Source organism: Talpa occidentalis, unplaced genomic scaffold, assembly GCF_014898055.3.
Source record: "Talpa occidentalis isolate TD23 unplaced genomic scaffold, MPIMG_talOcc4v2.1 talOcc4.9, whole genome shotgun sequence".
Classification (NCBI taxonomy): Eukaryota; Metazoa; Chordata; class Mammalia; order Eulipotyphla; family Talpidae; genus Talpa; species Talpa occidentalis.
The window spans coordinates 26,671,449-26,696,742 of NW_023605305.1; the positions used below are offsets into that span (position 1 = coordinate 26,671,449).

The window sequence follows — 25,294 nt, forward strand, 5'->3', positions numbered from 1 at the left end:
GACACAGTAGCATTTAAATGTGGGAATTTGTGTGGAGGTAGTGAGACTGGAGAGGTAGATTGGGGCCAGATTATGAAAGACCTTGAATATAATGACTAAAGACTTATACTTTATTTTTTAAGGGAGTTTAGTGTGATTAAGAACGCTGGATCTGGAATCATATTGCATATATTTGCTTTCTGACTGAACCACAAAGTCAATAGACTTTGTGCCTTTAAGCAAGTTACTTACCCTCTCTGTGCATCTGTATTTGGAAAATAGCTGTTTTCCAAAATGGACATATTAATAGTACTTATGGTGATTGAATTCATACATATCAAGCACTTAAAACAATATCTGCCACATAGAAAATGTGCAAATGTTAGCTATTAAAACTATTAGCCATTAAAACTATTAGCCATAGATAGTAGGAAACCATTGAAGGTTTTAATGGACAGTAACAGGATCAGATTTGTACATTAGGGAGATGACACTTTTTTGCGGCCAGAGTGGAGAATGGATTGGGGGACGAAGTGTGGATGTGGGAAGAACAGGCTGAAGATTATTGCAGGATGGGAGAAGAGATGAGGCCTGAACAAGGATGGCAGCTGTGGAGAAGAAAAGGACTTAGTTGAGCCCTAGGGCCACTTGTCAACCCCAAGACAGCTTCTTCATCATCTCTCAAATCCCTCAAGCTATATCCTACTGCTCTTTAAAAAACAAAAAAAAAAAATTAAATCACTTTTATATAACTGGCCATTGAAGGAAATTTGAAAAATACATAAAATGTTAAGAAAAAACAAAAGTCATCCCTAATATACTTTCCAAAGATAATTACTATTAACATTTTATGGAATCTCCTTCTTGTTTGTGAGTCTATAGTCGTTCTCCCTCATCACCACCCTCCTTCCAAAGAGAGGAGACACATCAGAATCATTTCAAACACTCAATTTTACATCCTACTTTTTAAAATGTATCATGTGAGCATTTTTCTGTGTCACTAAATATTCTTTGAAAATGTGATTGTATCATCTTTTATTATATACTTAACCAGACCTTTGTTGTTGGACACTTGGGTTGTCCCAATTTTCACTCTGGAAGAGTGAAACAATACAGCTGTGAGCATCTTTCTCACTTTTTTTGTTTTTAAAGATTTATTTTTTGGACCTCCCCTGGTGGCGCAGCGGTTGAGCGCTGGGCTGCAAAGCTGCCCACGGCTTCTGCAGCACCGGTTCGATCCCCGGCCGCCGGCGAGGGTCCCACATGGTGCAACAGACCTCTCCTGCCATGCCTACTGCTCCCCTCAGCAGTGTATTTCATCAGTCTACCTGTTCTGGTCCCCGCTCTGGCTCTGGTGAATTCTCTCACCCTTCCGCGCTTCTGACTGTACCCAGTGCTTGTATAAATAAATAAATAAATCTTTAAAAAAATTTATTTATTTATGCATACAAGAGCTGGGGTATAGGCCAGAGATGTGGGGGGGTGAGAGGATTCACCAGAGACAAGTGGGGAACAGAGCAGGCAGATTAACCGAAGTACACTGCTGAGGGGAGCAGCGAGTCAGTCAAGAGAGGTCTGCATCGCTATGTGGGTTGCTCCCTGGCTGGCTGGGGATCAAACTCATGCTGCAGAGGTTGCAGATAGCTTCATAGGTTGCGTCTTAACCCCCTGCGCCACCAGGGAAGACCCGTTTTCTCACTTTTTTATAGCCCAGTTCCTACTCTTCCTCTGATTCTGCTTTTCCTCTCACAATCAGTCCTGCTGAGTGGTATAGAGCCCCCCTCTTCCCTCTCCGGCTATCATCAAGCACTTACCCAGGTCTGAGGAAGGAGTGAAGAAGTATTGTTGCACAGGAGGGTAAGGTTTTAGGAGACAGAGTGGGTATGTGAGACAGGTATAGGAGTCTGGTGGAGAAAGGGAAGAGCAATCCTTAGGGCCACCCCAGGGGCCAGCAGGCCTATATTACATTTTTCTGACAGGGGCACTTACTTACTTCTATTAAAAGTAGAAAGGAAGAGGTGCAGTAGACCTTTCCTGACTTGCCCACTGCTCCCCTCAGCAGTGTATTTCAGTCAGTCTGCCTGTTCTGCTCCCCACTCTGTCTTTGGTGACTCCTCTTACTCCCCACACCTCTGGCCTGTACCCCAGTTCTGGTATGCATAAATAAATAAATCTTCAAAAAAAAAAAGTAGAAAGGAAGAAACCCTATGGAAAAAGAGGAATCTTCAGTAGTACCTCAAAGGAAAAATAGGAGCACAGACAGATTTAAATATCTAGCAGGGCCTCCCTGGTGGCGCAGGGGTTAAAGACACAGTGCTCTCAAGCAGTCGCCAGCCATTGCAGCAGGAGTTTGGCCAGCCAGGGAGCAACCCACATGGCGCAGCAGACCTCTCCTGGTTTGCCCACTGCTCCCCTTAGCACTGTATTTCAGTAGATCTGCCTATTCTGCTCCCCACTCTCTCTGGTGAATCCTTTCACCTCCACATCTCTGGCCTATACCCCAGTTCTTGTATGTATAAATAAATCTTAAACAAATATCTAGCATACAATGTGGATATTTTCAGTGGGTTGGAGAATAGTATACTCTCAGGGTTAGGATAAGTGGGATATAACTGTTGACTGGAATCCTGTCTCTGTCAGTGGTGTCTGCTGAGAGTACAGAGAAGGAAGAAGCCATTAGTGGAATAAGAAGATTTTGAGCTTTAGAAGAAAGGAAAGGTCCAGAACAGCCTGTGTGTGCATGCTTAGAAGTTAAACAAGAATAAAAAAAGTGTGAGTCAGAATGAACAGACTGCCAGGCTGAGGTTGAGCAGCTTATAGACAATGTCTGGTAAGGTGGAAGGAGTTAGACGATCTTATGATACCCTGATTTCGAAACTATGGAATCCAAATGTGGAGGACTAAGCAGAGGAAAATTATCAACCAGATTTAGATAGTGGTAGGGATAAGAGTGCGCCAAGCAGTGATAGGGTAAACCCTAAGCTAAGGATTTAGGGAGTAGGTGATCAATAAAGAAGAAACTGGATGTAAAGTTAGCCAACCTTTGGTCCTAGTTGGGTGGGAATTAGGATTGCCTGGAAGAAGCTATGGAAAGTAAACTGGAACAGTGTCCAGGGTCCTTGACTTTCATGTCTCCTTAATCTTAATGTCTCAGTCTTTCCCTTGTGCTTCTCAGGTGCTGGTACAGGGCTGCCTTTTGGACCCTTCCCAGCGGGACATGTTCCTGCAGCAGGTATATGAGCAGCTCTGCCTCTTCGAGGATAAGGTGGCCACCATGTTGCAGCAGCAGTATGACCCCCAGAGCCAGGTATGTAGGAGAGAGCCTGGGTGGAGGCCACATAGAAAGAGGAACTGTTGTGACTCAAGGGGAGTGAGGAGGGACAAGCTGAACCCCAAGGGAAAGAGGGCAGACAAAAGGGTGAAGGGCCAGGAGCAGAGTGAGTGCACATGAACAGGCTTCCTGTTGGAGGAGGGCGCAGATACATTCCCTAAGACACACATTCCTGCCGGCAGAAAATGGGAAGGCTGGTGCTTGTGTTTTTTTCAGTCAGTCCTGGGTCTTCTTCCCCAGTGGATCCAAGAAGGTGATCCTGGGTGCCTCTGATCCCTGGTTTATATTTTGTACAATCAGGGATACAGCCCATGGGCTCACTAGAAGGCATTGACTCATTCTTTTGGATATCCTCAGATATCCAGGGAAATGGCAGTTCCTCATGTCTGAAGGTTTTAAGTGGATTGGTATATTAAATATCTCATAAAGATGATGCAGAAATATAGAAAAGGGACCTTATTGGCAAAAGGTAAAAAGCCCTGTTCAAGTACATTCTGGTGTTGAACTCATTGTGTTCCTCTGAGGGTCACAATATGAGCATACATTGGCGGGGAGCACAGTTTGGTCTCTGTTGCATAATAGGGGTTGGAGTCCTTACAGGAATAGGCTATGGCAGTGCCAGGTTATAAATTCTGACTTTACTGTGGATGGGGCAGCAATGTCATGTGTCCCGTTCTGTTGTATAACTTGTGCCAGGCAGAGGACCAGTCCCCAGACTCTGTGGAGCCCCCAGGCCGGAAGGTGGGAGTCTCCATGGTGACAGCTGATCTTGGACTGGTCAGTATGATTCGTCAGGGCATCTTGGCATTGCAGTTGCTGCCCTCAAACTCTAGTGCAGGTCAGTAGAAATAATGTCGGTGGGATTGGGGAAATAGCATTCAGGAAGGGGGGGGGGGGCATTATCTGCAAAGATAGAGGTTCCAGGATATCATTGGGCCCGGGGCAGAGGATCTTTTTCATGGTTTGTAAAGGTAAGTGCATACTTTAATATATATCACAGTTACCCCCACCTCTGATAATCATCAGAACCTCAGGACCCTAGTGGGAAGGAGCAGAGCTCCAAGGACATCACTTAGGAGGAGACTGACCTCCAACATTGAGAGGAGGAGGCTCAGAGAAGGAGAGAAGGAAAGGTGTTTGAGAATTATAAAGCACACTGGTTGACATACTCTGAGGTCCTCAGGGGCCTATCAGTTGGCCTCCCTGTTACTGTTATTCCTTTAGCATCCTGAGTCTGCTGTTTCCTGCTCCAGGCATCATTGTGATCACAGATGGGGTGACCAGCGTCCCTGATGTTGCTGTCTGTGAAACCTTGCTGAACCAGCTTCGCAGTGGCACTGTGGCCTGTTCCTTTGTGCAGGTGAGGACTTTCTAGGTAAAGCGAGAGAAGCGTGGTATCTCACAAAGATGGTAACTTTTTTGCAGGAGCTGATCTCTTATTCTAAGAAACAGGGAATAGGGCCACCTGAGTATATCCTCAGCCAATTTGAATCAAAGGACTACAGAGCAGGAGGCAAAAAAGCATGGCAAACAAATCTGGAATGCAGGCACAGACCTGCCGTGTCAATGAGTTGCAGTATCATTCTGCATAGTGTAGATATAGAGGAGAAAAGTCACTAGTTGTGTTTACATTTCATAAAATCACTTGTACTACTGGGTGAAGGGTAAGAATGGCAGCTATTAATTGTACCAGGCAGGTGAGAGAGAATTGGGACTTAAATAAGGGAAATAAAGGGTATGAAAGAAGGGGCTAGGATTGAGAATATGATGAGGCAGAATCAACAGACATGATTAGCGAGCTGTGGGAGGAGTGAGGGAGAAGGGAGTTAAGAAGATCTCCAAGTTTCTGATCTCAGCGATGACTACATAGAGGCAGTAGAGCTGACAAGAAGAGGAGCATTTGGGGTAGAGGAAGACAAGTTATAAATCCATGTTTGTGCACGTTGTGCCTGTAGGTCAACCAAATAGCAATTAAAAACAGTCTTTGAAGTTAGGCATGCCTGACCTGACGCTATGCCCCATTTTGTGTAATATTCACTTCTTGGTTGGAATCATTGGATGAGGCAGTGCATAATTTAAAGTGCTTAGCACATTGTATAATTTCTTAATAAATGCCTGGCTGGGGCTTCCCTGGTGGTGCAAGGGGTTAAGACGCAACCTATGAAGCTAGCTCTCCGCAGCCACTGCAGCAGGGGTTCAATCCCCGGGCAGGGAGCTACCCACATGGCGCAACAGACCTCTCCTGACTACTCCCCTCAGCAGTGTACTTCAGTCAATCTGCCTGTTTGTTCCCCACTTGGTCTCTGGTAAATCCTCTCACCCCCCACACCTTTAGCCTGTCCCCCAGTTCTGGTATGCATAAATAAATAAATCTTTTTAAAAATTTTTTTTAAAAATGCCTGGCTGTTCACATCAAGTGGGGATGAGTGTGAGAATGGTAGCCCAGAGGGAAGTGTAGGATGGAAGGAGAGAGTAGTTTCATTCTGTTTTTTGATTAGTTTTTTTTTTTTAAACTAGAAACTATGGCATGTTTCTGAGGCTCCATGGTGAAGCAGAGTTTGAAAATAAGGGAAAGAAAAGGAAGCCAGATGGTATAAAAGTGAACTTGAGGTCACCTTGAGGTAAAAAATGACTCTTTTGGAACAAGAGAGTGACGTCTTTTCTTTGAGACTAGAAGGATAAAAAATGTAGATAAATTCAGCCAGGGATCCCTAATTTCTCCGAAGTCAAAAGTGAAGATGAGTGCTGTGAGATAGGAAGGCCAGAGCTGGAATGGTATTGACAACAGCTGGGTTGGGTGGTGTATGTTTTGATGTGGCACCAGCCTACACACCTGTGTGGTTTTTTCCATTGGGGATTAAGGCATAGAGGCTGTGACCCTTGTGTTTTTGACATGCAAGCAGAAAATAGTGAAGGAGACCAGGGAGTTGGGAATGACACTTATGAATTTGCTTGAACACAAATTTCAGCCTTGGTTGGCAGATCAGGAGGATGTGGATAGACTTGGGGAGAGCAGAGGCCCAAGGCCTGGCTGTCTCAGTAAGCCCAAAAAGCAGTAGGATAAGGAGGGTGGAAGGAACTTAAAGGATAAGGTTGTGTGCGATCAGTGGGATATAGCAATTGAAATTGCAGAGATGAAGTAATTCCTGGTAAGATGAAGTAATTCCTGGTAAGTAATTCCTGGGTATAGCCAGTGGTGAGGTATGTGGAATAGAGAAAAGTCCTGGAGATTAGGGTTCAGAAACAGTTCAGGAATTGAATGAGCCATCTAGAAAGATCTGCGATCATTTTCTCCAAAGGGCCAGCTGGTAAATATTTTAAACTTTGCTGGTCACACCTGCAGCTCTTCCTTGATTTAAAATGGGGTTTCATTCCGATAAACTCATCATAAGCTGAAAATATTGTACGTTGAAAATGTATTTAATAAACCTAACCTACCAAACATCGTAACTTAGCCTAGCTATGCTTCCTAGCCTCACTATTTTAAACATGTTCAGAACACTTACACTAGCCTGCCTACAGTTAGGCAAGATCATCTAACACAAAACCTAGTTTATAATAAAATGTTGACTATTCCATGTAATTTATTGAAATATATACTGAAAGTGAAAATAGAATGCCAAAACTCATCGTGCGGTTTGTACTGAATGTGTGTCATTCTCAAACTATTGTAATGTTAAAAGATTATAAATCTAATCCTCTTGAGTCAGGACTGTCTATACTGAGCCTTTCCTCTTATAGCATAAATGCAGACATAAATAACCAAAAAATGGGTGTGACTGTTCCAATAAAACTTTATTTATAAAAATAGATGATGGGGGGCCTTCCTGGTGGCGCAAGGGGTTAAGCACTGCACTATGAAGTGGTCCGCAGCCTCTGCAGCACAAGTTCGATCCTCGGCCAGCCAGGGAGCAACCCACATGGCGTAGCAGACCTCTCCTGTCTCACCTGCGGCTCCCCTCAGCGCTGTGTTTCAGTCAGTCTGCTTGTTCTGTTCCCCACTCTGTCTCTGGTGAATCCTCTCACCGCCCGCATCTCTGGCCTGTACCCCAGCTCATGTGTGCATAAATGAATGAATCTTTAAAAAAAAAGATAGACGATGGGCTAGATTAGACCGAAGTGTCATGTTTGCTGATCTCTGATCTGCAGTCTCAATATTCCAGCTATGGTCCACAAATCAGCAGCATTAGCATCACCAGCATGTTAAAAACATCAAATTTGACTACTGCGTTTTAGCAAAATCCTTAGGAGTGTTGTATGCATCCTAAAATTTGGGAAGCACTGTGATAGAGAGACATTGAAGTTTCTCAAGATGATACTGAAAAGCCAATGAACCAGTTGCCAGCATTTTTAGTAAATTGGGGTTGTGGGGGGCAGACCAGTATCTAATGTTGAGAAAGAGGGTATAGCCAGATGTCAGGAACTTCAGACAGGAAGACCCAGGGAAGAAAAGTTGCAGAGCAGTAGTCTGTCCTGGGAGAACACTAGCCCATTTACTACTCTGTGGTCTCAGGGTTGGGAGTAGCCACCCACCCAGTCTCTTCCTCCCGTGTTGTCCTTCCTTTCCTGGTGCCTGTTTTGAAGCTAGATCTCCAGTTGCTCACTTTCTGCAGGTGGGAGGAGTTTACTCTTATGACTGCAGTTTCGGCCATGTGCCCAATGTGGAATTGATGAAGTTCATCGCGATGGCAACATTTGGCTCCTACCTGTCCACTTGTCCTGAACCCGAGGCAGGCAACCAGGGTCTGACTGTCTACCACCGGGCTTTTCTCCTCTACTCATTCCTGCGCAGCGGGGAAGCCCTGAACCCTGAATATTACTGTGGTGAGAGGCAGACTGGGATGGGGGTGAGGAACAGGGAGTGAATGGACCCAGAGATGATACAGGAATCAGTCTAGGGTGTGGGGCCCTCTGGGACAACCCTGACACTGTTCTTCTTCCCCCTGGAGCTCTGCCAGTTGACAGGGAACCACTTTTTCTTCCCCATTCTCTCTGGCCCCTAGGCTCTCAGCACCGCCTCTTTAACGAGCACCTGGTCTCCGCCAGCAGCAACCCTGCCTTGGCCCTGCGCCGGAAGAAGCACACTGAGAAGGAGGTGCTGGCTGACTTGGTCAGCACCGTCTCTGTACGACTTCGAGAAGGCTACAGTGTCCGAGAGGTCACACTGGCCAAAGGTAATGGTCACTAACCCTCCTGTTGCCCACTGGTCTCAGGCCTTGCCTGGGGTAGGACCTCCTGAGCAGGGTGGAGGACACATGTTTTGTGCATGAAAGTGTCTCAATGAAAGATTCTGCTTGTCACTTGAGACAAGTGGGTTTTGAGTTGTCTTCAGGGCTTATTCTCTGAGTATTTAGCTTCCCAATCTTATCTCCCCTTGCCCAAGGCAAGTCAGCTGAGGGTCGTGTGCTTGTTTGGTTCAGTTTGCTTAACTCCCGTAAACTTCTGTACATGTCAGTTGGCAGGCTCTGGGCCTGAATGTGTGGACCGATGCTTGGAACCTTTGGCCAGGGTAGAGTTCCACACGGATAGTAGGGGCTTGGGGTGGGACTCGGTCGCATGCTTGGAGTCCTATGCCTTCTTCCCCTAACTGACCCGCCTGCTTCCCCTGAAGGAGGCTCCCAGCTGGAGGTGAAACTGGTACTGCTGTGGAAACACAACATGCGCATCGAGTATGTGGCTATGGCACCCTGGCCCCTGGAGCCTGAGGGCCCTCGAGGAACACGGGTGGAAGTGACAATGGAAGGCGGCTATGACATTCTGCATGATGTGTCCTGTGCACTAAGGCAGCCCATTCGCTCTCTATATCGGACCCATGTTATCCGGCGGTTCTGGAACACGCTGCAGAGGTGAATGAGATAACCACTTGGAGAGTGACATCCCATTTGTTGTGTGGAGGGACAGACTGGTGAAGCTGGGGGCTGGAGAGTCACACTGAGCACCAGACCTCTGTTTAGGGTCCCTCCCCCAGATTCCTCTCCTCTACGGCCACCAGTCAGGTGTAGCTCAGTTGGCCCTTGTCCTACAGCATTAACCAAACGGACCAGATGCTAGCCCACCTCCAGTCCTTCTCTTCAGTCCCTGAACACTTCACGCTTCCAGACAGCACCAAGAGCGGCGTGCCCCTCTTCTACATCCCTCCTGGCTCCACCACCCCAGTAAGTGACTCTGATGCTTCTTAAATCCTGTCACAGCACCTGAAGCCAGACCACCTTTTTCCTTCCCAAACCAGCACCCTAAACTTTAAGCTTCAGAAAAGTTCTCCTTCCTTTCAAGCCCTGGGGCATTGGGCAGTGGGAGTTGTGGAGAGGATCTGTAGAGAGAGAGGCTGTGGCTATCTTCAGCAGGCCATGGATGTCAGAGGTAAAGATGTATAGAATGCTAGGTGGTAGTGCCCCTGCAGACTGCAGCTCCCTTGCCCCTTCTCCATGTGGCATACTTTGGCCTCCCTTTTCCCACCACAGCCAACCACCAAAAATTTCCAAACAGAGCTTCCTCTGTTCTGTGCATAGTCCACACTTGACTCAAGGCTGCCAGCCTAGCACTGATGTACAGGAGGCGCATACTGGTGTAGAGTGGCCTTATCCTGCAGTCCTGCCTTTACCCAGTGTCTCCTCCAGAGTCACTGCTGGAGTACGGCAAATTACATCCTTCACCTCGCAAATTACATCTGTCCCTGGGCTCATACCTCCTGAGCTAGCATTCGTATTGGAAGTGGTTTTGCCTCTGTCCCAGGCTGGGCCATAGGTTTCCGTAACTTTAAACTACGGCCATCTCTGCCCCCTGAGTGCTGTAGTCCCATTTCCATTTGGAGGTTATACCCTGGCTCCCACAAATGTTCCTATAGGGCTCCTTCCTGTCCTCAGGTGCTCTCCCTTCAGCACAGTGGTTCCGACTCATCCCATGCCCAGTTTGCTGCCTACTGGAAGCCAGTGCTGTCCATGGACGCGAACTCATGGCAGCGTTGGCTGCATATGCACCGCCTGGTACTAATCCTGGAGCATGACACGTGCGTACCCTCCTCAGGACCGTAGTTAGAGTGGAGGAGCAGTTGGGAGAGGGGAGGGAGGGGTGGAGAAGGGGAGCAGTGAATGAGCCCTTACCAGCCTCCACCAGGGAAAGACTCTCCCTTTCCTAGTCTTCATGCTCACCAGCCCCCCAATCCTTAGCACCCAGAAGAGAGAGGTAGCCGTCTACTTTTTTCCCCCAAATTGGGGCTAGATCTGACTTCACTGTGTGCCCCTCTTCTCAGACCAATCCCCAAGCACTTGCACACCCCGGGCAGCAACGGGCGCTACAGCACCGTCCAGTGCAGGATCTCCCACTCCTCGCTGACCTCTCTGCTTCGCGACTGGAGCAGCTTCGTGCTGGTTGAGGGCTATTCCTATGTGAAGCTGCTCTCCAGGTGGGCCAAGCAGCATCCCTTCACTCTCCCCTTGCACCCCTTCCATGTCTCTTCCTACCCCCCAGTTTCTCCCTACTTCCTCCTGAACCCACTTACTCCTAACCTAGGGCTGCTCGTTGACTCCCATTTCTCTCCAGCGCGCCAGACCAGCCCCCCTCCTCCTTCTACATGGTCCGCATCATTTCCAAGGCCCCTTGCATGGTTCTTCGCCTGGGTTTTCTCATCGGCACCCCGGCACAGGCCCGGCACGAGGTGAGCTGGGCCCTGCCTGACTGCCCGGCCAAGGAGCCTGGGAGTGGAGACTGCCTCCTTCCAGACCCCACAGGGCTGGGGCCCTAGAAAGCGAGAGAGCCTCTTCTTGTCTGTGGGCCTCTCCTTCCAGAGCTTCAGGGAGATCCCATTTTCCCTCAGATCGTGTCGGGCTTACAGGAAGAGATCCTACGGCTGCGTTTCCCGCACCGGGTGCAAAGCAAGGAACCAACACCCAAAGTGAAACGGAAAGGACTGGGGGGTGTTGCAGGGGGCAGCTCTCCCTCCAAGTCTCCCCCCACACTGGGGCCACAGCAGGCCCTCTCTGACCGGCCCTGCCTAGTGGTCCTGCATAAACCACTGGACAAGCTCCTCATCAGGTAGGTATGGAGGGTGGAGAAGGGGCCGGGAGCATATTGCAGGCTGTGGCTTAGCTGGGTGTGGTTTCCCAGGTATGAGAAGCTACCTCTGGACTACAGGGCCCCCTTCCTGCTGACATTGGAGCCACCAGGGCCACTGCCCTTGGTGTCAGGCCGCTCTGCATCTTCCAGCCTAGCGTCACTCTCCCGCTACCTGTATCATCAGCGCTGGCTCTGGAGTGTGCCCTCAGGACTGGCCCCCGCACTGCCACTCAGTGCCATCGCCCAGCTCCTCTCTGTGCTAACTGAGTACGTCAGCCAAGCCTGCCGGGCAACATGGGGTGGGGGAGAGCGGTTTTGGGCTCTGGGTTTGGGCTCTGCAGAAAACCTAAGCCAGGCGCTGCCCTCTCTAAACACCAGTCTCTACTGCCACTGCTGGTAGTGCTCCCCAACCCCCCTATTTTATTTTGCTTCTGGTCCTAATGAACTGTTAATACCCGAGGGACCGGTAGGCTGATCAGCAGCCCGCAAACAGATAACCTTGATGGCTGCTGGAAGGTTGATGTATAAGTGGTATGGAGGGCAGAGGACATGCTCCGAGTGTCTCCTCCATCTCATCCTATCCCTGCCCCTGCCTCCATGGGACTTCAGGGTCCGGCTTTCTGAAGGGTTCCACTTCGCCAGCAGCGGGGAAGGAATCATCAACATGGTCCTGGAGCTTCCAATTCAGGTATGTTCTGTTCTTCCTAACACCTCCCCATCAAAGTCTGTCAGCACACCAGGGATACCGGTCTCTGAGCTGGTTTGGAACTGCTGGAAATTCTGCCTCCCAGAAACCCTGTGATCAGAGGACACAAGACCTGAGGCCAGGTCCAGGCCAGAGGCAAGGGCCTGAAATTCTGAGGGTCAGAACTGGGCCAGATCAGCTCTCTGCTTTGGCTGGTTTTGCCCAAGCTCTCCCACTCTACCCACAGAATGAGCCCCCGGGACAGGCTGCTGTGGAAGAGAGGCACACGTGCGTTGTCCAGTACATCCTCTTCCCCCCACACTCTACCTCCACCAAAGACAGGTGAGACCCTCCATTCTCCCTGAGAGCTGTCTGTCCACATTCTCCCTGCTCCCCTGAAGGTTATTTCTCCCCTACCAGGGAGAGTTGAGGCAGGAGGTACTGTTTTCAGATGCTTTATCAGGCAGACGCAGGTGTGGAGGGGCCACCTGTGGCTTGTGGATGTCCTCTGTGTCCACCACCTTCCTGTCCTCTATGGACTGACTCCCTGTCATGCAGTTGTGAATGGGACTCTCCTCTCTCCCAGGCTCATGGCCCTTCCTCCTTTAGTTTCTCAACAGATGATGACAATGATGTGGAAGTGGAGGCCCTAGAGGGAGACTCAGAGCTCAACCTGGTCACTGAGGTGTGGGTGGAGCCACAGTATGGACGAGTGGGACCTGGCCCTGAAACCTGGAAGCATCTCCAGGACTTGACATACGCTGAGATCCCAAGAGCAGTGAGTGACCTCAGAAGCACCCTACCCCTTGCTAGGTTGGGGGCCATCTCCTCTGGAGTACTATATTCTGAGGGCTGCCTGGTCCCTCTGGTTCTCTGTGTTCTGAATATCTGTGACTGTGGGCTTCTTTGAGAACTGGAGTTGCCAGGTGTTCTGGACTGGGAAGGACTGACCCTGACCGTGGCTCTTTCCCTAGCTGCACCCTCGGGACGTGGCCTGCATAGGCTCCATGCTGAGCTTCGAATACCTCATCCAGCTGTGCCAGAGCAAGGAATGGAGCCCCCTGCCCCCAGAGATGAGGATCTCTGATGGTCGGTGGGGAAGGGTCCCCTGGATGGAACAGGGGAATGGGAGGAGAGGAAGCAACCCCAATCATGGTACTGGGTCTCCATGTAGCCATGTCTTCTGTCCCTCCTTCCTAGGATTAGACCAGGGAGGAGACTCCTGTGTTCATGAGATCCCTTTCCGCTTTGACCTAATGGGTCTGTTGCCTCAGTGCCAGCAGCTCCAGATGTTTTTCCTCCTGCTCTCCAGAGGTAGGTGAACTTTGTACCCACTTAACCCACACCCAGAAGGCCAAAAGCCTAAGAGTATTGAGAATATTGAGCAGATGAGTCTGCAAATGAGCACATGAGTGATGGGGTCAGGAGGTGGCATAGAGGCCAAAGGAGGGGCTTTGTTGGTCAGGGCTGAGCCAGGGGTACTGGGCAGTGGAGGTTCTTGGTGCTGAGCGGAGTGTGTGTCGGGCAGAGCCAGAGGGCGTCCCCCTCGCCGAGGGGCCCTGTCCCGCCAACGACATGGTGCTGTGCCTGCTGCACAGCTGCCTGGGGCAGGAGCTGAGTGACCGGGAGATCCCACTCACCCTGGCTGACCAGGCGACCTTCTTCCATGAAGTGCTGCGGCGGACCTGCCATGGTCCAGGTGAGCTCCCACCTCTTCCCTGACCAGCCCAGCCTCTTTCCCCCACCCCATAGGGTGGTTTCTGTCTTGTCCTCTTCCCCTCTCTTCACAGCAGAGCCCTGCCTCTCTGCTGGGCCTGCCCACCTCCCCCAATCTCTACCTGCATTGTAGGTCCAGAGGAGCCACCAGTGGGTGGCTATGGGATCCTGAAGGAGCCAGCAGTTAGCAGTGCCCAGGCCTCTGGAGACTCTGCTCTTCCTGCCCTGGTCAGCACTGAGTCATCTCCTTGAGCCCTTTTCCTACTTACCTCTTTACATCACCACATACTCATACCCCAACTTTCCATCACCCTGTATAGTAAGCACCTCTGCCAGAAAAGACACCCCCTTTGTCCTAGAACTTTGATGCTATACCTAAGATTGGACTCCAGGGTGAAAGAAGGGGGTGGAGGTTGGATGTTGCCATAGAGATCGCCCTAATGTGGTTTCTCTCTTACAGAGTGCAGGCCCTCCTGAAACTCTCAAGCCTCTCATCTCTGCACAGCCCCCTCAGTGGCGTTGCTATGCCAGGCTCGTGACCCCCCAGCATGTATTTCTGACTTTCCTCCCAGCAACCTTCTCAGGTACCCAGCTGCTGGCTCCCTCACTCAGAAACAAGCCTCTCAGAAACATATCTCAGAACTCCCTTGACCGCCTATCAGGCGACTCTGATTTAGGTCTCTCTTTTCCTCTTCAGACGTCCAGCATCTGGCCGCCTATGGCCTGGAGGGACCTTCTCAGGAGGAGACAAAGCCTAAGTCCGGGGACTTGAGTGGGACTCCCAGCCCAAAAGATCTAGGAGGAACTGGGGTCAAGGCTCCCAAGGCCCAGGTCCCCATCCTCAGTGTTACCCCAGCCAGTGGTAAGACTCTCGAATAAAGTCAGATATGCAGGTGCAGAAATGGGAACAAATAGAGGACTTGAAGACCATGTGCTACCTCTTCCCACAGACAGTGCCCAGAATCCAGAAGAGCTGAGCTCACGTCGGGATGTACAGGCTTATACTGGGCGTCAGGCTCCACAGGCAGAGGGTGCGGATGGGCCCCGGACCCGGTGTCCTGTCTACATCTATAGCTGTGCCCTGGAAGCACTGCGGGAGCAAATGATTGGCATACAGCCCCCTCAGCCACCCCGAGATCTCATCTTCCGGTGAGTGCCCTCAGAGTTGACCGAGGTCCTTCCCCCATCCCTCAACTCAGGCCCGCAGCCAAGGCTCAGGTACCCACTCACACGTGTGGACAGGTTGAGGGTCAGTGGCAGGAACTCATCTTAGCCATGTGCTACCAGAGTCTTGCTGAGCTTCTTTCAAAAAATTAGTTGACTTTGGTGGGCTATAAATCCATTCAGTAGGGACCTATGGACAATCCATTGGAGAATAGTGGACAATCCATTGGAGAATAGAATAAGTCTGAGGTGTCATTTGGGGGAGTTGGCCAAGCTCTCACTTTCCTCCCATTCCCAGGACTCAGTTCCTTGACCAGCCCTCCCCATCCTCTGTCTGGATGGAGCCCAGGTACAAGGAGGCAGCCAACCACTGCGCCTTGCTACAGGAACACGCACAGCGCTGCTATGTCCGCGGTGAGCGGGAGGCCATGTGAGGGAGCTTCCGGGAGGAATGGGACCCTGCCGGAGGAGATGCTGGGATTACTGATGAGGAACAGAGAGGTGGTTCCCGAGCTTGATCCTTGTGGCCCCTTCCACTTCCCTCAGGCCTGTTCCGGAGCTTGCAGCAAGGACAGAGTGTGACCTCTCAGGACTTGCTGACAGCAGTAGATGCCTGTGAGGAGCTTCTACAAGAAGTAGACATCACTCCCTTTCTGCTCGCACTGTGTGGCTACACTCAGGGTTTGCCTCATGCACCACCGAGCCCTGGTCCTCTCAGCCCCGGGCCTTTCAGCAGCAGCATTGAAGAGGGCCCCGAGCCTCGGGAACGAGCTGTTCTGGCTTCAGAGTCCAGGTGGGATTGTCCTTGAGTGACATGTAAAGTGGCACATAAAGTCCCATAAGCCAGGACCTTTTACCCAGAGGCATGGGTGTGCTGGCTGCCCACCTCCTGCTCAGCTTCTTTCTCCCCTTCTGCCTCCCTGCCTCTCCCATGGCTCCTGTTGTGGTATAGTGTTGAACCAGGGTAGAGTAGGGAGTTCCCCCATAGCCCTCGGTAAAGCAGAAGCTTGTTCTGAGGACATTCATACAAAAGTAGTAATCCCCGAGTTCATCTGAGATTCATAGAGGCAAAAACTGTATTTTGCCCACCGCTGAGTCCCTAGTTCATCTTAGGGGCCCATCAGCTTACTGCTGAAGGGAGGGCGAAGGCAAGCAGGCAGTCAACTCTGGCTGGCATCTGCAGCCTGTGCATATAGAGGAAGCAGAGGGTAAGTAGGCTCGTGGCTGCCAGACCCAAACTCCAGCCCACGTTGTGCTTGGACCTCTGGCTCCCTGCCTGCCTTGTCCCTAAAGTGGATGTATTTTCTTCCCACCAAACCTTCATTCTCCCACCAAACCTGGGTTCTCCATCTTCAGTGAATGTTATCACCCTCCACCCAGTGGTCCAAGTCAGAAAACTGAGAGTAATCTCTACTCCTCCATCTGCATCAGAGGTGCCTGGCCATTAACAAATGTTACGGTTCAGGCCAAAATGTCTGGGTTGGTTCTCTTTGCCTCTTCCCCTGCCCACGCCATTGTGCTAAGCACCCTCCCTAGAGACAAAGGCAGACGGGAACATGCGCTCCCGGTTGGGAAGCAGGCTCATCTGGGCCTTGCTGGTTCTTAATCCCCCCCACCCCTCCACTCCCACCACTCAGCATAGAGACTGAGGACCTCAGTGAGCCTGAGTTTCAGAGCACCCGCATCCCTGGCAGTCTGGACCCTGGCCTGGAGATCTGTCTGACGGACATCTGCCAGCTCCAAGGAGAAGCACACGAAGCCCTGCATAGCCTCATCCAGGTGAGGGATATGGTGCATGTTGAAAAGGGTGGAGCCCTGCCTGTGCCAGGGGGCACTGCTCTCCCCTGGGCTGGGCTGCATACATGTATGTTGGAGGGTAGCAGTGGTGTTCTGCTGAGCAGTGACTGACATCCTGGCCTCCTTCTAACCCCCAAACAGGAGAAGTTCCTGGAGATCAGTGGTCTCCACTTCCGTACAGTGCCCTCCAATCCCCACTACTTCTTCTTCTGCCCTCCATCCAGCAGGCGAGAGGTGGGTGGTCTTCTTGCTTACTCCCTCCTACTCCTGACCAGCACCCCAGAGGCCCCATCCAGCCCACCTGGATCCTTCTGACTCTCAGTTCCTTGAGGTCTGGGTGTGGCTTTTGTCCTGCCTTGAATCACACTGTTTCTTTTGCCCAGGATGAGGGCCCCCGGGACACAGTAGACAGAAAAGTCAGTGACCTGGAGTTTTCAGAGGCTGAGTTTTTGGGAGAAGAAGGTGTGTGGGGCTGGGCGGCTAGAGGTGGGGAAGGCTGGGATATGCCAGGATTCAGGGACCTCCACTGCCGACCCCTCCCACTGACTGTGACGTGCATCCCTAGGAGACACATCCGCCGGCTGTGTGGTCACTGAGAGTGACCCCGAGCTGGAGGTGGAATACCGCGAGACCCGTGAACCCGACCTGGGGCCTACAGGGCTCGACTCCACCTCATTGTCAGATGCAGACACTGTGAACCCCGATGAAGACTCCTTCAGTATTCTGGGCGGTGACTCGCCCACTGGACCTGAGAACTTCGTTCATGACCTGCCACCACTCTTTCTGCACCTCACATGCTCTGTGCGACTGCGTGGGCAACACAGCTCAGTCCCCGTGTGTAGCCTGCCCACCTGCCTGGGTGAGTTTGGGGGTGCCCAAGAAGGGCTACAGGTCCCAGTACAGCCTGCCTGCCTGTCTGGGGGCGGGGAGAGTCTGTGGGCACAACTCTTTAGCACTGAGAACTTAGAATCTGTGCTTGTCCCATATCTCCCTGCAGTCCCTAACTGTCCCCCTCTCCCAGGCCAGGTGCTTTGCAGTCTGGAAGGCCCTCCCGCTGCAGGCCGAGTTCCTCTGAGGGACCTCAGTGTCACTCTGGACGTCTTCGTGCTGACCCTGCCCCTGGAAGTGGAGCTCCCCCCGACCTCAGACCCACACCACCACCGGTGTGCAGCAAGTTTGGTGGGGAGTCTGGGGCCCTTTTGGGGTAGGGGGACCATTAAAGAATTAGAGGCCCTTGGGGACCTCAGGGCACCGTAAGGATTGCAAGCAGGGAGCACTCATGAGACCTTGTGAGGGTCGTAGCTGTGACCTTTCACTTTTGCCCCATCCTGTGCAGGTCAACGTCAGAGAGCAGCGCTTCATTCCCACGTTCCCCAGGGCATCCCTCGTCGTTAAGGTCAGATGATGGCCTGGGCCCCCCATTTCCACCCCCGGAAGAAGACAGGTACCTCCTTATCTCCCTCCCAGAGCTCCTTGTTCCCTCAGTTTTGTTTTCATGAAACTAGTATTTGTATCTTTCTTCCAATTAGGCACCCAGGGCTGTCCAGCTTGGCCACACCCCACAGACTAGCTATTGAGACCACCATGAATGAGGTGAGGCCCTTGTCTCCCACAGCCCTTAACAGTGACAGCCCTCAGCACATGCGGGAGGTGAGGCACCCCTTTGTTCTGGGGTTAAGTGAGGCCTCCCTCAGTCTGTGAAACAGTATTTCTAGTATCTTCTAGTTAAGATGTAAGGTGATGCCCCAGTCAGCAAGGGAGATACCCTGTGTCACTTCCTGGATTGCTTTCTGACTGTAGATCCGCTGGCTGCTGGAGGATGAGATGGTGGGGGCCCTCCGAAGAGGGGGTATCCCGCAGAGCCCTGCCCTGCACCGCGCGGCAGCCCACATCTACAGCTCTGTTGGACGCTCCACCTGCTTTCGCCACACTGTGCCACTGAGTTTTGTGTTTGGGCCAGAGCGTTCCCTCACTCAATTCAAGGAGGTATGTTACCCTCAGAACACTCACTGGTCACCTTGGTGTGTGTCCTTCCCTGGACACCAGATCCAGAAATGGAGGCCCTCTGTTGGTTTGCGTTCATAGAATGTCTCCTCCTGCCCCTTCCTGACTATAATGTCTGTCCCTCATGCCCTGCCGGGAGCCCAACTTGGTGAGCAAAGACCCAGCTGCCAACCTAGCCGCTGGGCCTGTTGGACCTTAGGCATGTCACTGTACCTTTTCATACCTTAGCATTGGGGATGCTTGTGTTTCTGCACCAGGTAGTATGAATGTGGGATGCCATGTATAAGGAAGGCCACTCCTACCTAAACTGTGACCTTGGCTCCTCCTCCCCAGGAGTTCCGACGCATCCACCTCCCCGGCCATGTTCTTCTTGAGGACCCTGACAGTGGCTTCTTCTTTGTGGCAGCTGGCCAACAGCCAGGCGGGTCCCATGGGGAGCCCCCTTCAGCAGCCTGGGCTTGGCACAGCCATGATGACAGGGCTGAAGGTGTCAAAGGAGAGGTAAGTCTCTCCTGAGCTCACCTGGAAATGGAGGTGGGTGTGTGTGTGGGATCTATACTCAGTCCTGTCTTTCTGCCCCTCAGGCCCTGACAGCAAGCCCCCCAGCCCCTGGCTCCCCAGAAGATTCCGAGGGCCCACCTCTCATCAGCCTGCCACAGAGAGGTAAGAGAGGACTTGGCAGCAAAGACTTAGAAATCCCCAGCTCTTCTTCCACCTACAGAGGGTAGTCCTTGGCAGGTCTGAGAGAGGCTCCAGTTCTAGGTGTTTCCCTTCTCTTTCCAGGGAGTCAACCTGGACCCAGCCGGGGACTAAGCCTCATGTCCAGTCAGGGCAGTATGGACTCAGACCACCTAGGTAAGCTGGGGTAAGAGGTGAGGAATTCTGGGCCTCCCCTGGTGGCACAGCCTCTGCAGCGCAGGTTCGTTCCCTGGCCACCGGCGAGGGTCCTACCAAAAAAAAAAAAAAAAAAAAAAGAGGTGAGGAATTCTAAGCTGCCGGGAGCTGGACTTAAGGCTGCATACGGAGTGGTCTGGGTGGTCTGGGTAGGGGCATCAGAAGGGACTAGCCTGGAAGGGCCCATCCAGCCTGATGCACTTGGAGGCTCAGGTGAACTTAGCCCCACTAAGGATGTTGTTGAACTTTGGCACATTTGACACAGGTTACGATGGTGGCAGCAGTGGTTCAGACAGTGAGGGTCCCAATGAGACCTTGGGTGAGAAGGCCCCCTTCACATTGCGGACCCCACCTGGATCAGTGCCTCCCCAGCCTTTGCTCTCAGGCCACTCTGGGCCCTGCCTGCCTGACTTTTGGCTCATCGTGCGGGTACTGCAGGACCATGTGGATGTGTATGGTCATGCACGGTAAGTGGAAGCCTGCACCCCAGCGCTGATGTCGGCTTCTTTTTCCTGCTCCCACAACACCCCTCTCTAATGCTCTTAAAGACTGAAACTTGGGACTGAGGGTTCGGATAAGGGTCTAATTTGTATCATGAGGTTGGCAGCTCCTGACCACTTCCCACAGCCTATAGGGAAGCTGGTTGGTCACTGTACTTTCTTGATGGAATTGAATAACTGATGGGAATTTTGGCTCTTAACTGAGCACTAAAAGCAACTACAGTTCAAAAGAAGGAATACCAGGTAATATTTAACAAGTCCTTAACAGTGTAGCAGGCACTGTCCTGTGTTTTATATGGATCTGGATAACAGCCCTACAAAGTATTATTATCCTTATAGTATAAATGAAGAAATCCAAGCAAGTGAACTACTTAACCCAAAGTCACAGCTAGTAAGTGGCAGAGCCAGGAAACCTACCCAGGCATCTGCTTAAATACTGCTCTAATGACAGGGATGGGGTGGGTTGAGAGAAGGAAAAACCATCATTCTGAGAAAGAAGACCTCAGGATAAGGAAGAGGTGAGCTGCAGGGTGAAGCCTCGGTTTGGTGCCCCAGTGGCAGCTGGTGAGGCCAGCAGGAGCCTGGGCCTCCAGAATTGCTTTTGAGAATTTTATCTTTCCCTGTTTTCCATCATGTTTACTGCCCTTTGTCCAATCCTACTTCCTTTTCATAGTTCCTCTGGGCCCCAGTTCCCATGAACCTTCCCCCACTCAGATGCCTCCCTACTGCAATTCTGTTTCTGACCCATCCTTTCTAGAAGCCTGATTAGGGAAGACGGGGGGCCAGGTGCGGAATGTCGGCACCTGCAGCAGCTCCTGACAAGGCGAGTGGGCGAGATCTGCAGGGAGGTGAACCAGGTAAGGGGCAGCCAGGGCAAGGGATCTCTGGGCGTGGGACACAGCCTAGATGAGGAAGGAGTTTCAGAGGCTATTATCATCTTGGATATTGTCTTTGACACTGGTTCCTGGGATGCTGTACCTTCTGAGCATCCTACATGGGAGACTCTTTAGCCCACCCCTGGTATGCGAGTCATCCTCTTATACATTTCCAGTGACTGAGCTGCTCCCTGTCGTTGCGCTGTGCTAGCATTAGGGAGAGAAAAGTGAACAAAACTTTGGAATATGTTGAATGAGGGAGATAGACATTAAACAACAAAATCACACAAATTATTCCCGTTACATTCCCGTCAATTCTACAAAGGAAAAAAAGAGATTGCTATGAGGGCCTATGATGGGGAGCTGACCGTCTCAGGGACAGCTTCTTGAAGAAGTGATTTTTTAGCTGAGGCCTGAAGGGTGGTGGATACAGTCTTTTGATAAAGAGGTGGGATGAGTGTTCTGAACTGGCGTGCAGTGCTCACAGCCCAAGGACATTGGGCACCACCTCTGACCCTCCAGTGGTTACTAATGCTCTTCCTGATCTCTGGCCCCCAGTGATAATGGGTATCTCTCTGGCTTTTGATCATCCCTCACCACTGCCATCAGTCTGTGAGGGCATATTCCAGTTCCCTGATGTCTTGCTCCTCCTCCTCTCAGCGGCTGCTTCTTCAGGACCTTCATGACAGTCATGTGTGTAATTCTCTATTGGTCGCCGAGAGTGAAGAAGAGCTATGGCGCAGCGAAACCCCTTTCCACTCACGTCAGCGGGCACCATTGCCCAGTGATGGTGAGTCTCCCCCAGGAGCTTCCTCACAAGGGCACTGCTGCCCTCCCCTTTACCCAGCACTCTGATGAGAAGCCCAGGGTGGCGTATTGATCATCAGTGCCAGGTAGCACAGGGAGAGCAAGGAGGGGCAGACTGGAAAGAACTAGCACACCTGGCTGCTGCGAGCTCATCAGCAATTTCAGTACAAGCACTTTCAGTGCAGAGATGTGAGCAGAAACCAGAGGAGGCTGAAAAGTGAAAGGATGTTAGCTAGGCAGAGCAGAGAATAATGGCTCTTTCAAGTAGCTTGGCAGTGAAGACTAAATAGATATGGCAACACCTAAAGGAAGTTGGGGGCAGGGAAAGAGTTTCCAAATGAGGTGGAGACATGAGCATGATTATGTTACACAGGACAGAGCCAGCAGTGAGGAAAATGTTGACCAGTGCAGGAGAGAAGGGCACCTGGCTGTGTCCTGTCTTCCTTAGGACGTGACTTTGCCTGGCTCTGCCTTGTTTTCTAGCATGAATATTTTTCCCCTGCAGTGTAACAGACAGGGTCAAGTAGAAGGGTGAAGTGCCCCCTCACAAGTGAGAGAGCTCGAGAGGGAAGGAGGCTGAGGCCCAGTAGGAGGATTCACCTTCTGATGGGCTGCCCCACCAGGAGGTAGGCACAGGACACCTTTAGGGATTCCTGGGCTTTCTCGTCGTAAGGAAAAATGACTTTCTGCTCAGGACAGTATTGAAGTCTCAACATCTGTAGTCCCTTCATACTCCTGGTCACTTCTTACTCATGGAGGGAAGTCTAGTCATATCATTTCTTTGCAGTTCTTTCTCCTTTCTGGTTTAAAAGTAAAATCAGATCACTCCTTGTTTTTAACATTTTCTGTCATTCTGTAGATGAATGTTCTTAACAACTGTGGAGAGTGTATTTCTCAGCACATCTTGGGATACCTCCATGTCAAAGCAGACTCTCCATAATTATTGAACTTCCCAGGGCTTGGAAGGTTTCTTCTGCAAATTGACCATGACCTAGGATAGCCAAACACTTTTACTTTAAAATGATTTCTAGCCACCTGAGATGCGTGCCAGAACCCAGACACCAGCCGTCTTCATTTTAGTCTTTCCAGATGCTTTCACTGAAACCTTTAGCAACCAACATTCTATACCAAACTCTGTAGCCTCCTGAGTCTCCTGTAAGCTGTCCATATCCAATGCAGCTTCTCCAGGAAGCCCAATTGCTACCTCCTACCAGATTCCTTGTCAACCTGGAATCCTGGAAATGGGACTGTAGCCACAGGCTTTTATATATGGCCACGTTGCCCTTTGGGTTCTTTGGCGCAGCTGTCCTCCAAAGCACTGACACAGCTTCCCCCCGCTCTGCAGTGGGTGTGTGAGCACTCATACCTTTTTACAATGGGGCTATTGTTGCAAATTCCCATGACCAACACAGGTGGGGAAAATATTATAATGTGATGTGTATTATATGACAGAGTCAGACTGTCTTGGCATAATTGTAAGGATTTTCTCCTGTTTTGCTTTTCCTGAAGAAGGAGCCCCTTCTCCTTCTTGGGATCCAGAGTGACAGGCAGCCCCATTCACAGGTAAGAAGTTTGGGGTGCAAAACTGTGTCTTCTTTCTGATCCACTGTCTCCCTTCCTCCAGATTATGCTGCTGATGAGAGCTGTGCACCCCGAGGGTACTTAGCAGCCACAATGCAGTTTGTCCCTGGCCATTTCTCGTGTGACGTTGTGTGGGGAACCGTGATTCGAGTCCATTCACGCCTCAAAATGGGGCCCAGCATGGGGGTTTCTCGGGGTACGTGATTGGCATGAGTGGGCAGGTGGAGTAGAGGTAGAAAGGAGTTCTGGAGCATGAGTTTCTGAGTCCATGTTACCCCCATAGCCATCCAGGCCCTGCGCTCTGTGCTCAATGCCTTCTCTGTGGTGAACCGGAAGAATATGTTTGTTTATCAGGAGCGAGCAACAAAGGCTGTGTACTATCTTCGGTATGAGGGCCCCGGGAAGATGAGGTAAGGGATGGGTCAAGGATGGCACAGGAAGAGCAGTGTCCAAAGACTTTGTTGCTCTTTCCTAGGCTCCTGGAGACTTCCTGCAGTGAGCGGCCTTGGGAAAGCGATTCTCTGCCCCCCTCCCTAGCTCTGTCCCGCAGCCAGGAGCCCATCTACTCTGAGGAAGCCTCGGCATGTATCACCCATTCCCTGCTTACTCTGTGCTCCACTCAGAGTGATTGCTCCCTAGAGCCAGGCCCTGACCAGAGTCTCTCCCTTCAGGGTCCGCGTTCTCCCCTGGATGTGGCTGCCAGCCGCAATTCAGATGCTGCTCGTCCTGTGGGCCAAGTGGACAGACACATCCAGCTGCTGGTGCACGGCGTAGGACAGGCAGGTGAGGACTTCCAGGAGCAGGGAGGGGAGTGACCAGATGAGGTTCCAAAATCTTCCAGGATGCCTCTCGAGCCTCCCTACTGTCCAACTCTTGCTGTGCCCTGGGCTTCCCTCAAGCAGGAACTGGGTGGGAAAGGACAGGCTCCTGTGGTGTTCAGGGGGTAGGACCTATAGCTGATGAAGTGCCGCTTGAGAGAGAGAAGCCGATCTTGTTGACACCCAAATAGCTAGCCCGGGTGACTCTGTGGAGAGATGGTAGTTCCGCTGGCCCCATACCAGGAGCGGCTTTGGGGTGAAGGTGATGACTTCAGTTTGGGATCTGTTGAGCCTGAGCTGTTCATTAGGCCACTGGATTTTCCAGCTAGTTTTTATGGTTCACTTAATGTGTACCAGGTGTTGGTCTAAGACTGTTATGTACGAAGTGAATGTTACTATTATTCCCATTTTATGGATGAGCACACTAAGTCTTTGAGTGATAAGGCTCACTGGGCCACAGTCCCACAGTGAGTAGCTTGGCAGAACTAGAACCTAGTCTGGCTGCTGCAGGTACAGGGGGAGTGTTTGAGCCTGGGCTCAAGGATGAGTGGCAGTGGGGTAGCCGGGTCCTCTGCCTGTGTTTCAACCTCTCACCCTGGCTGTGTCAAGGTCCTGAGATCACAGATGAGCTGGTGCGGGTTCTGCGTCGGCGCCTGGATGAGGCCACACTGGACGTCATCACAGTCATGCTTGTTCGGAACTGCAAGCTGACACCAGCTGATGTGGAGGTCAGCCCCTCCCTCAGAGACCCCCTGAAGGCTCAGATGCAGGTTACAGACTAAGCTGGAGCCTCCACATTCAGCTGACTGCCCTTCCCACTCTCTGTAGTTCATCCAGCCCCCGGGAAGTCTCCCCTCAGAGGTGCTGCACCTGGCCCTCCCCCCATCCTGCCGGCCCTGGCTCCCTGCCCTGGCCTGGTACCTGCGGCAGAACCTGCTCATTTTTCTGCACTCTCCTAAGTATACAGACAGCAACAGCCGGAACCACTTCCAGGTGAGATTTCACCACCTCCCTCCACACCCACCTGCACTTGGGCTGCCCTCCTACACCGCCCATTGCACATACACCCCCTTACTGTGAAATATTTTCTA

At 51.4% G+C, this 25,294-nt stretch overlaps 1 protein-coding gene across 2 annotated transcripts in view; it reads left to right on the forward strand.

Moving 5' to 3' along the window:
• Positions 1 to 25,294, forward strand: part of SZT2 (SZT2 subunit of KICSTOR complex) — a 51,499-nt gene that overhangs the window by 12,376 nt on the left and 13,829 nt on the right. The window contains exons 5-48 of one of the 2 annotated variants that reach the window (XM_037500982.2): positions 3,155 to 3,286; positions 4,007 to 4,148; positions 4,564 to 4,670; positions 7,924 to 8,134; positions 8,314 to 8,484; positions 8,922 to 9,156; positions 9,336 to 9,465; positions 10,174 to 10,316; positions 10,560 to 10,712; positions 10,850 to 10,964; positions 11,124 to 11,341; positions 11,414 to 11,629; positions 11,972 to 12,050; positions 12,295 to 12,389; positions 12,657 to 12,825; positions 13,022 to 13,136; positions 13,248 to 13,361; positions 13,576 to 13,746; positions 13,897 to 13,991; positions 14,224 to 14,347; positions 14,461 to 14,625; positions 14,714 to 14,912; positions 15,226 to 15,341; positions 15,474 to 15,720; positions 16,565 to 16,706; positions 16,866 to 16,958; positions 17,108 to 17,186; positions 17,290 to 17,583; positions 17,746 to 17,887; positions 18,061 to 18,168; positions 18,254 to 18,317; positions 18,525 to 18,710; positions 19,062 to 19,229; positions 19,313 to 19,391; positions 19,512 to 19,583; positions 19,888 to 20,089; positions 20,880 to 20,979; positions 21,658 to 21,787; positions 23,429 to 23,581; positions 23,669 to 23,771; positions 23,861 to 23,966; positions 24,057 to 24,168; positions 24,813 to 24,931; positions 25,032 to 25,196. In XM_037500982.2, coding sequence (XP_037356879.1) covers positions 3,155 to 3,286; positions 4,007 to 4,148; positions 4,564 to 4,670; positions 7,924 to 8,134; positions 8,314 to 8,484; positions 8,922 to 9,156; positions 9,336 to 9,465; positions 10,174 to 10,316; positions 10,560 to 10,712; positions 10,850 to 10,964; positions 11,124 to 11,341; positions 11,414 to 11,629; positions 11,972 to 12,050; positions 12,295 to 12,389; positions 12,657 to 12,825; positions 13,022 to 13,136; positions 13,248 to 13,361; positions 13,576 to 13,746; positions 13,897 to 13,991; positions 14,224 to 14,347; positions 14,461 to 14,625; positions 14,714 to 14,912; positions 15,226 to 15,341; positions 15,474 to 15,720; positions 16,565 to 16,706; positions 16,866 to 16,958; positions 17,108 to 17,186; positions 17,290 to 17,583; positions 17,746 to 17,887; positions 18,061 to 18,168; positions 18,254 to 18,317; positions 18,525 to 18,710; positions 19,062 to 19,229; positions 19,313 to 19,391; positions 19,512 to 19,583; positions 19,888 to 20,089; positions 20,880 to 20,979; positions 21,658 to 21,787; positions 23,429 to 23,581; positions 23,669 to 23,771; positions 23,861 to 23,966; positions 24,057 to 24,168; positions 24,813 to 24,931; positions 25,032 to 25,196 — 6,279 coding nt within the window. Of the gene's footprint in view, positions 1 to 3,154; positions 3,287 to 4,006; positions 4,149 to 4,563; positions 4,671 to 7,923; positions 8,135 to 8,313; positions 8,485 to 8,921; positions 9,157 to 9,335; positions 9,466 to 10,173; positions 10,317 to 10,559; positions 10,713 to 10,849; positions 10,965 to 11,123; positions 11,342 to 11,413; positions 11,630 to 11,971; positions 12,051 to 12,294; positions 12,390 to 12,656; positions 12,826 to 13,021; positions 13,362 to 13,575; positions 13,747 to 13,896; positions 13,992 to 14,223; positions 14,348 to 14,460; positions 14,626 to 14,713; positions 14,913 to 15,225; positions 15,342 to 15,473; positions 15,721 to 16,564; positions 16,707 to 16,865; positions 16,959 to 17,107; positions 17,187 to 17,289; positions 17,584 to 17,745; positions 17,888 to 18,060; positions 18,169 to 18,253; positions 18,318 to 18,524; positions 18,711 to 19,061; positions 19,230 to 19,312; positions 19,392 to 19,511; positions 19,584 to 19,887; positions 20,090 to 20,879; positions 20,980 to 21,657; positions 21,788 to 23,428; positions 23,582 to 23,668; positions 23,772 to 23,860; positions 23,967 to 24,056; positions 24,169 to 24,812; positions 24,932 to 25,031; positions 25,197 to 25,294 lie in introns of both variants that reach the window. The other variant, XM_054691805.1, reaches the window with a different exon arrangement.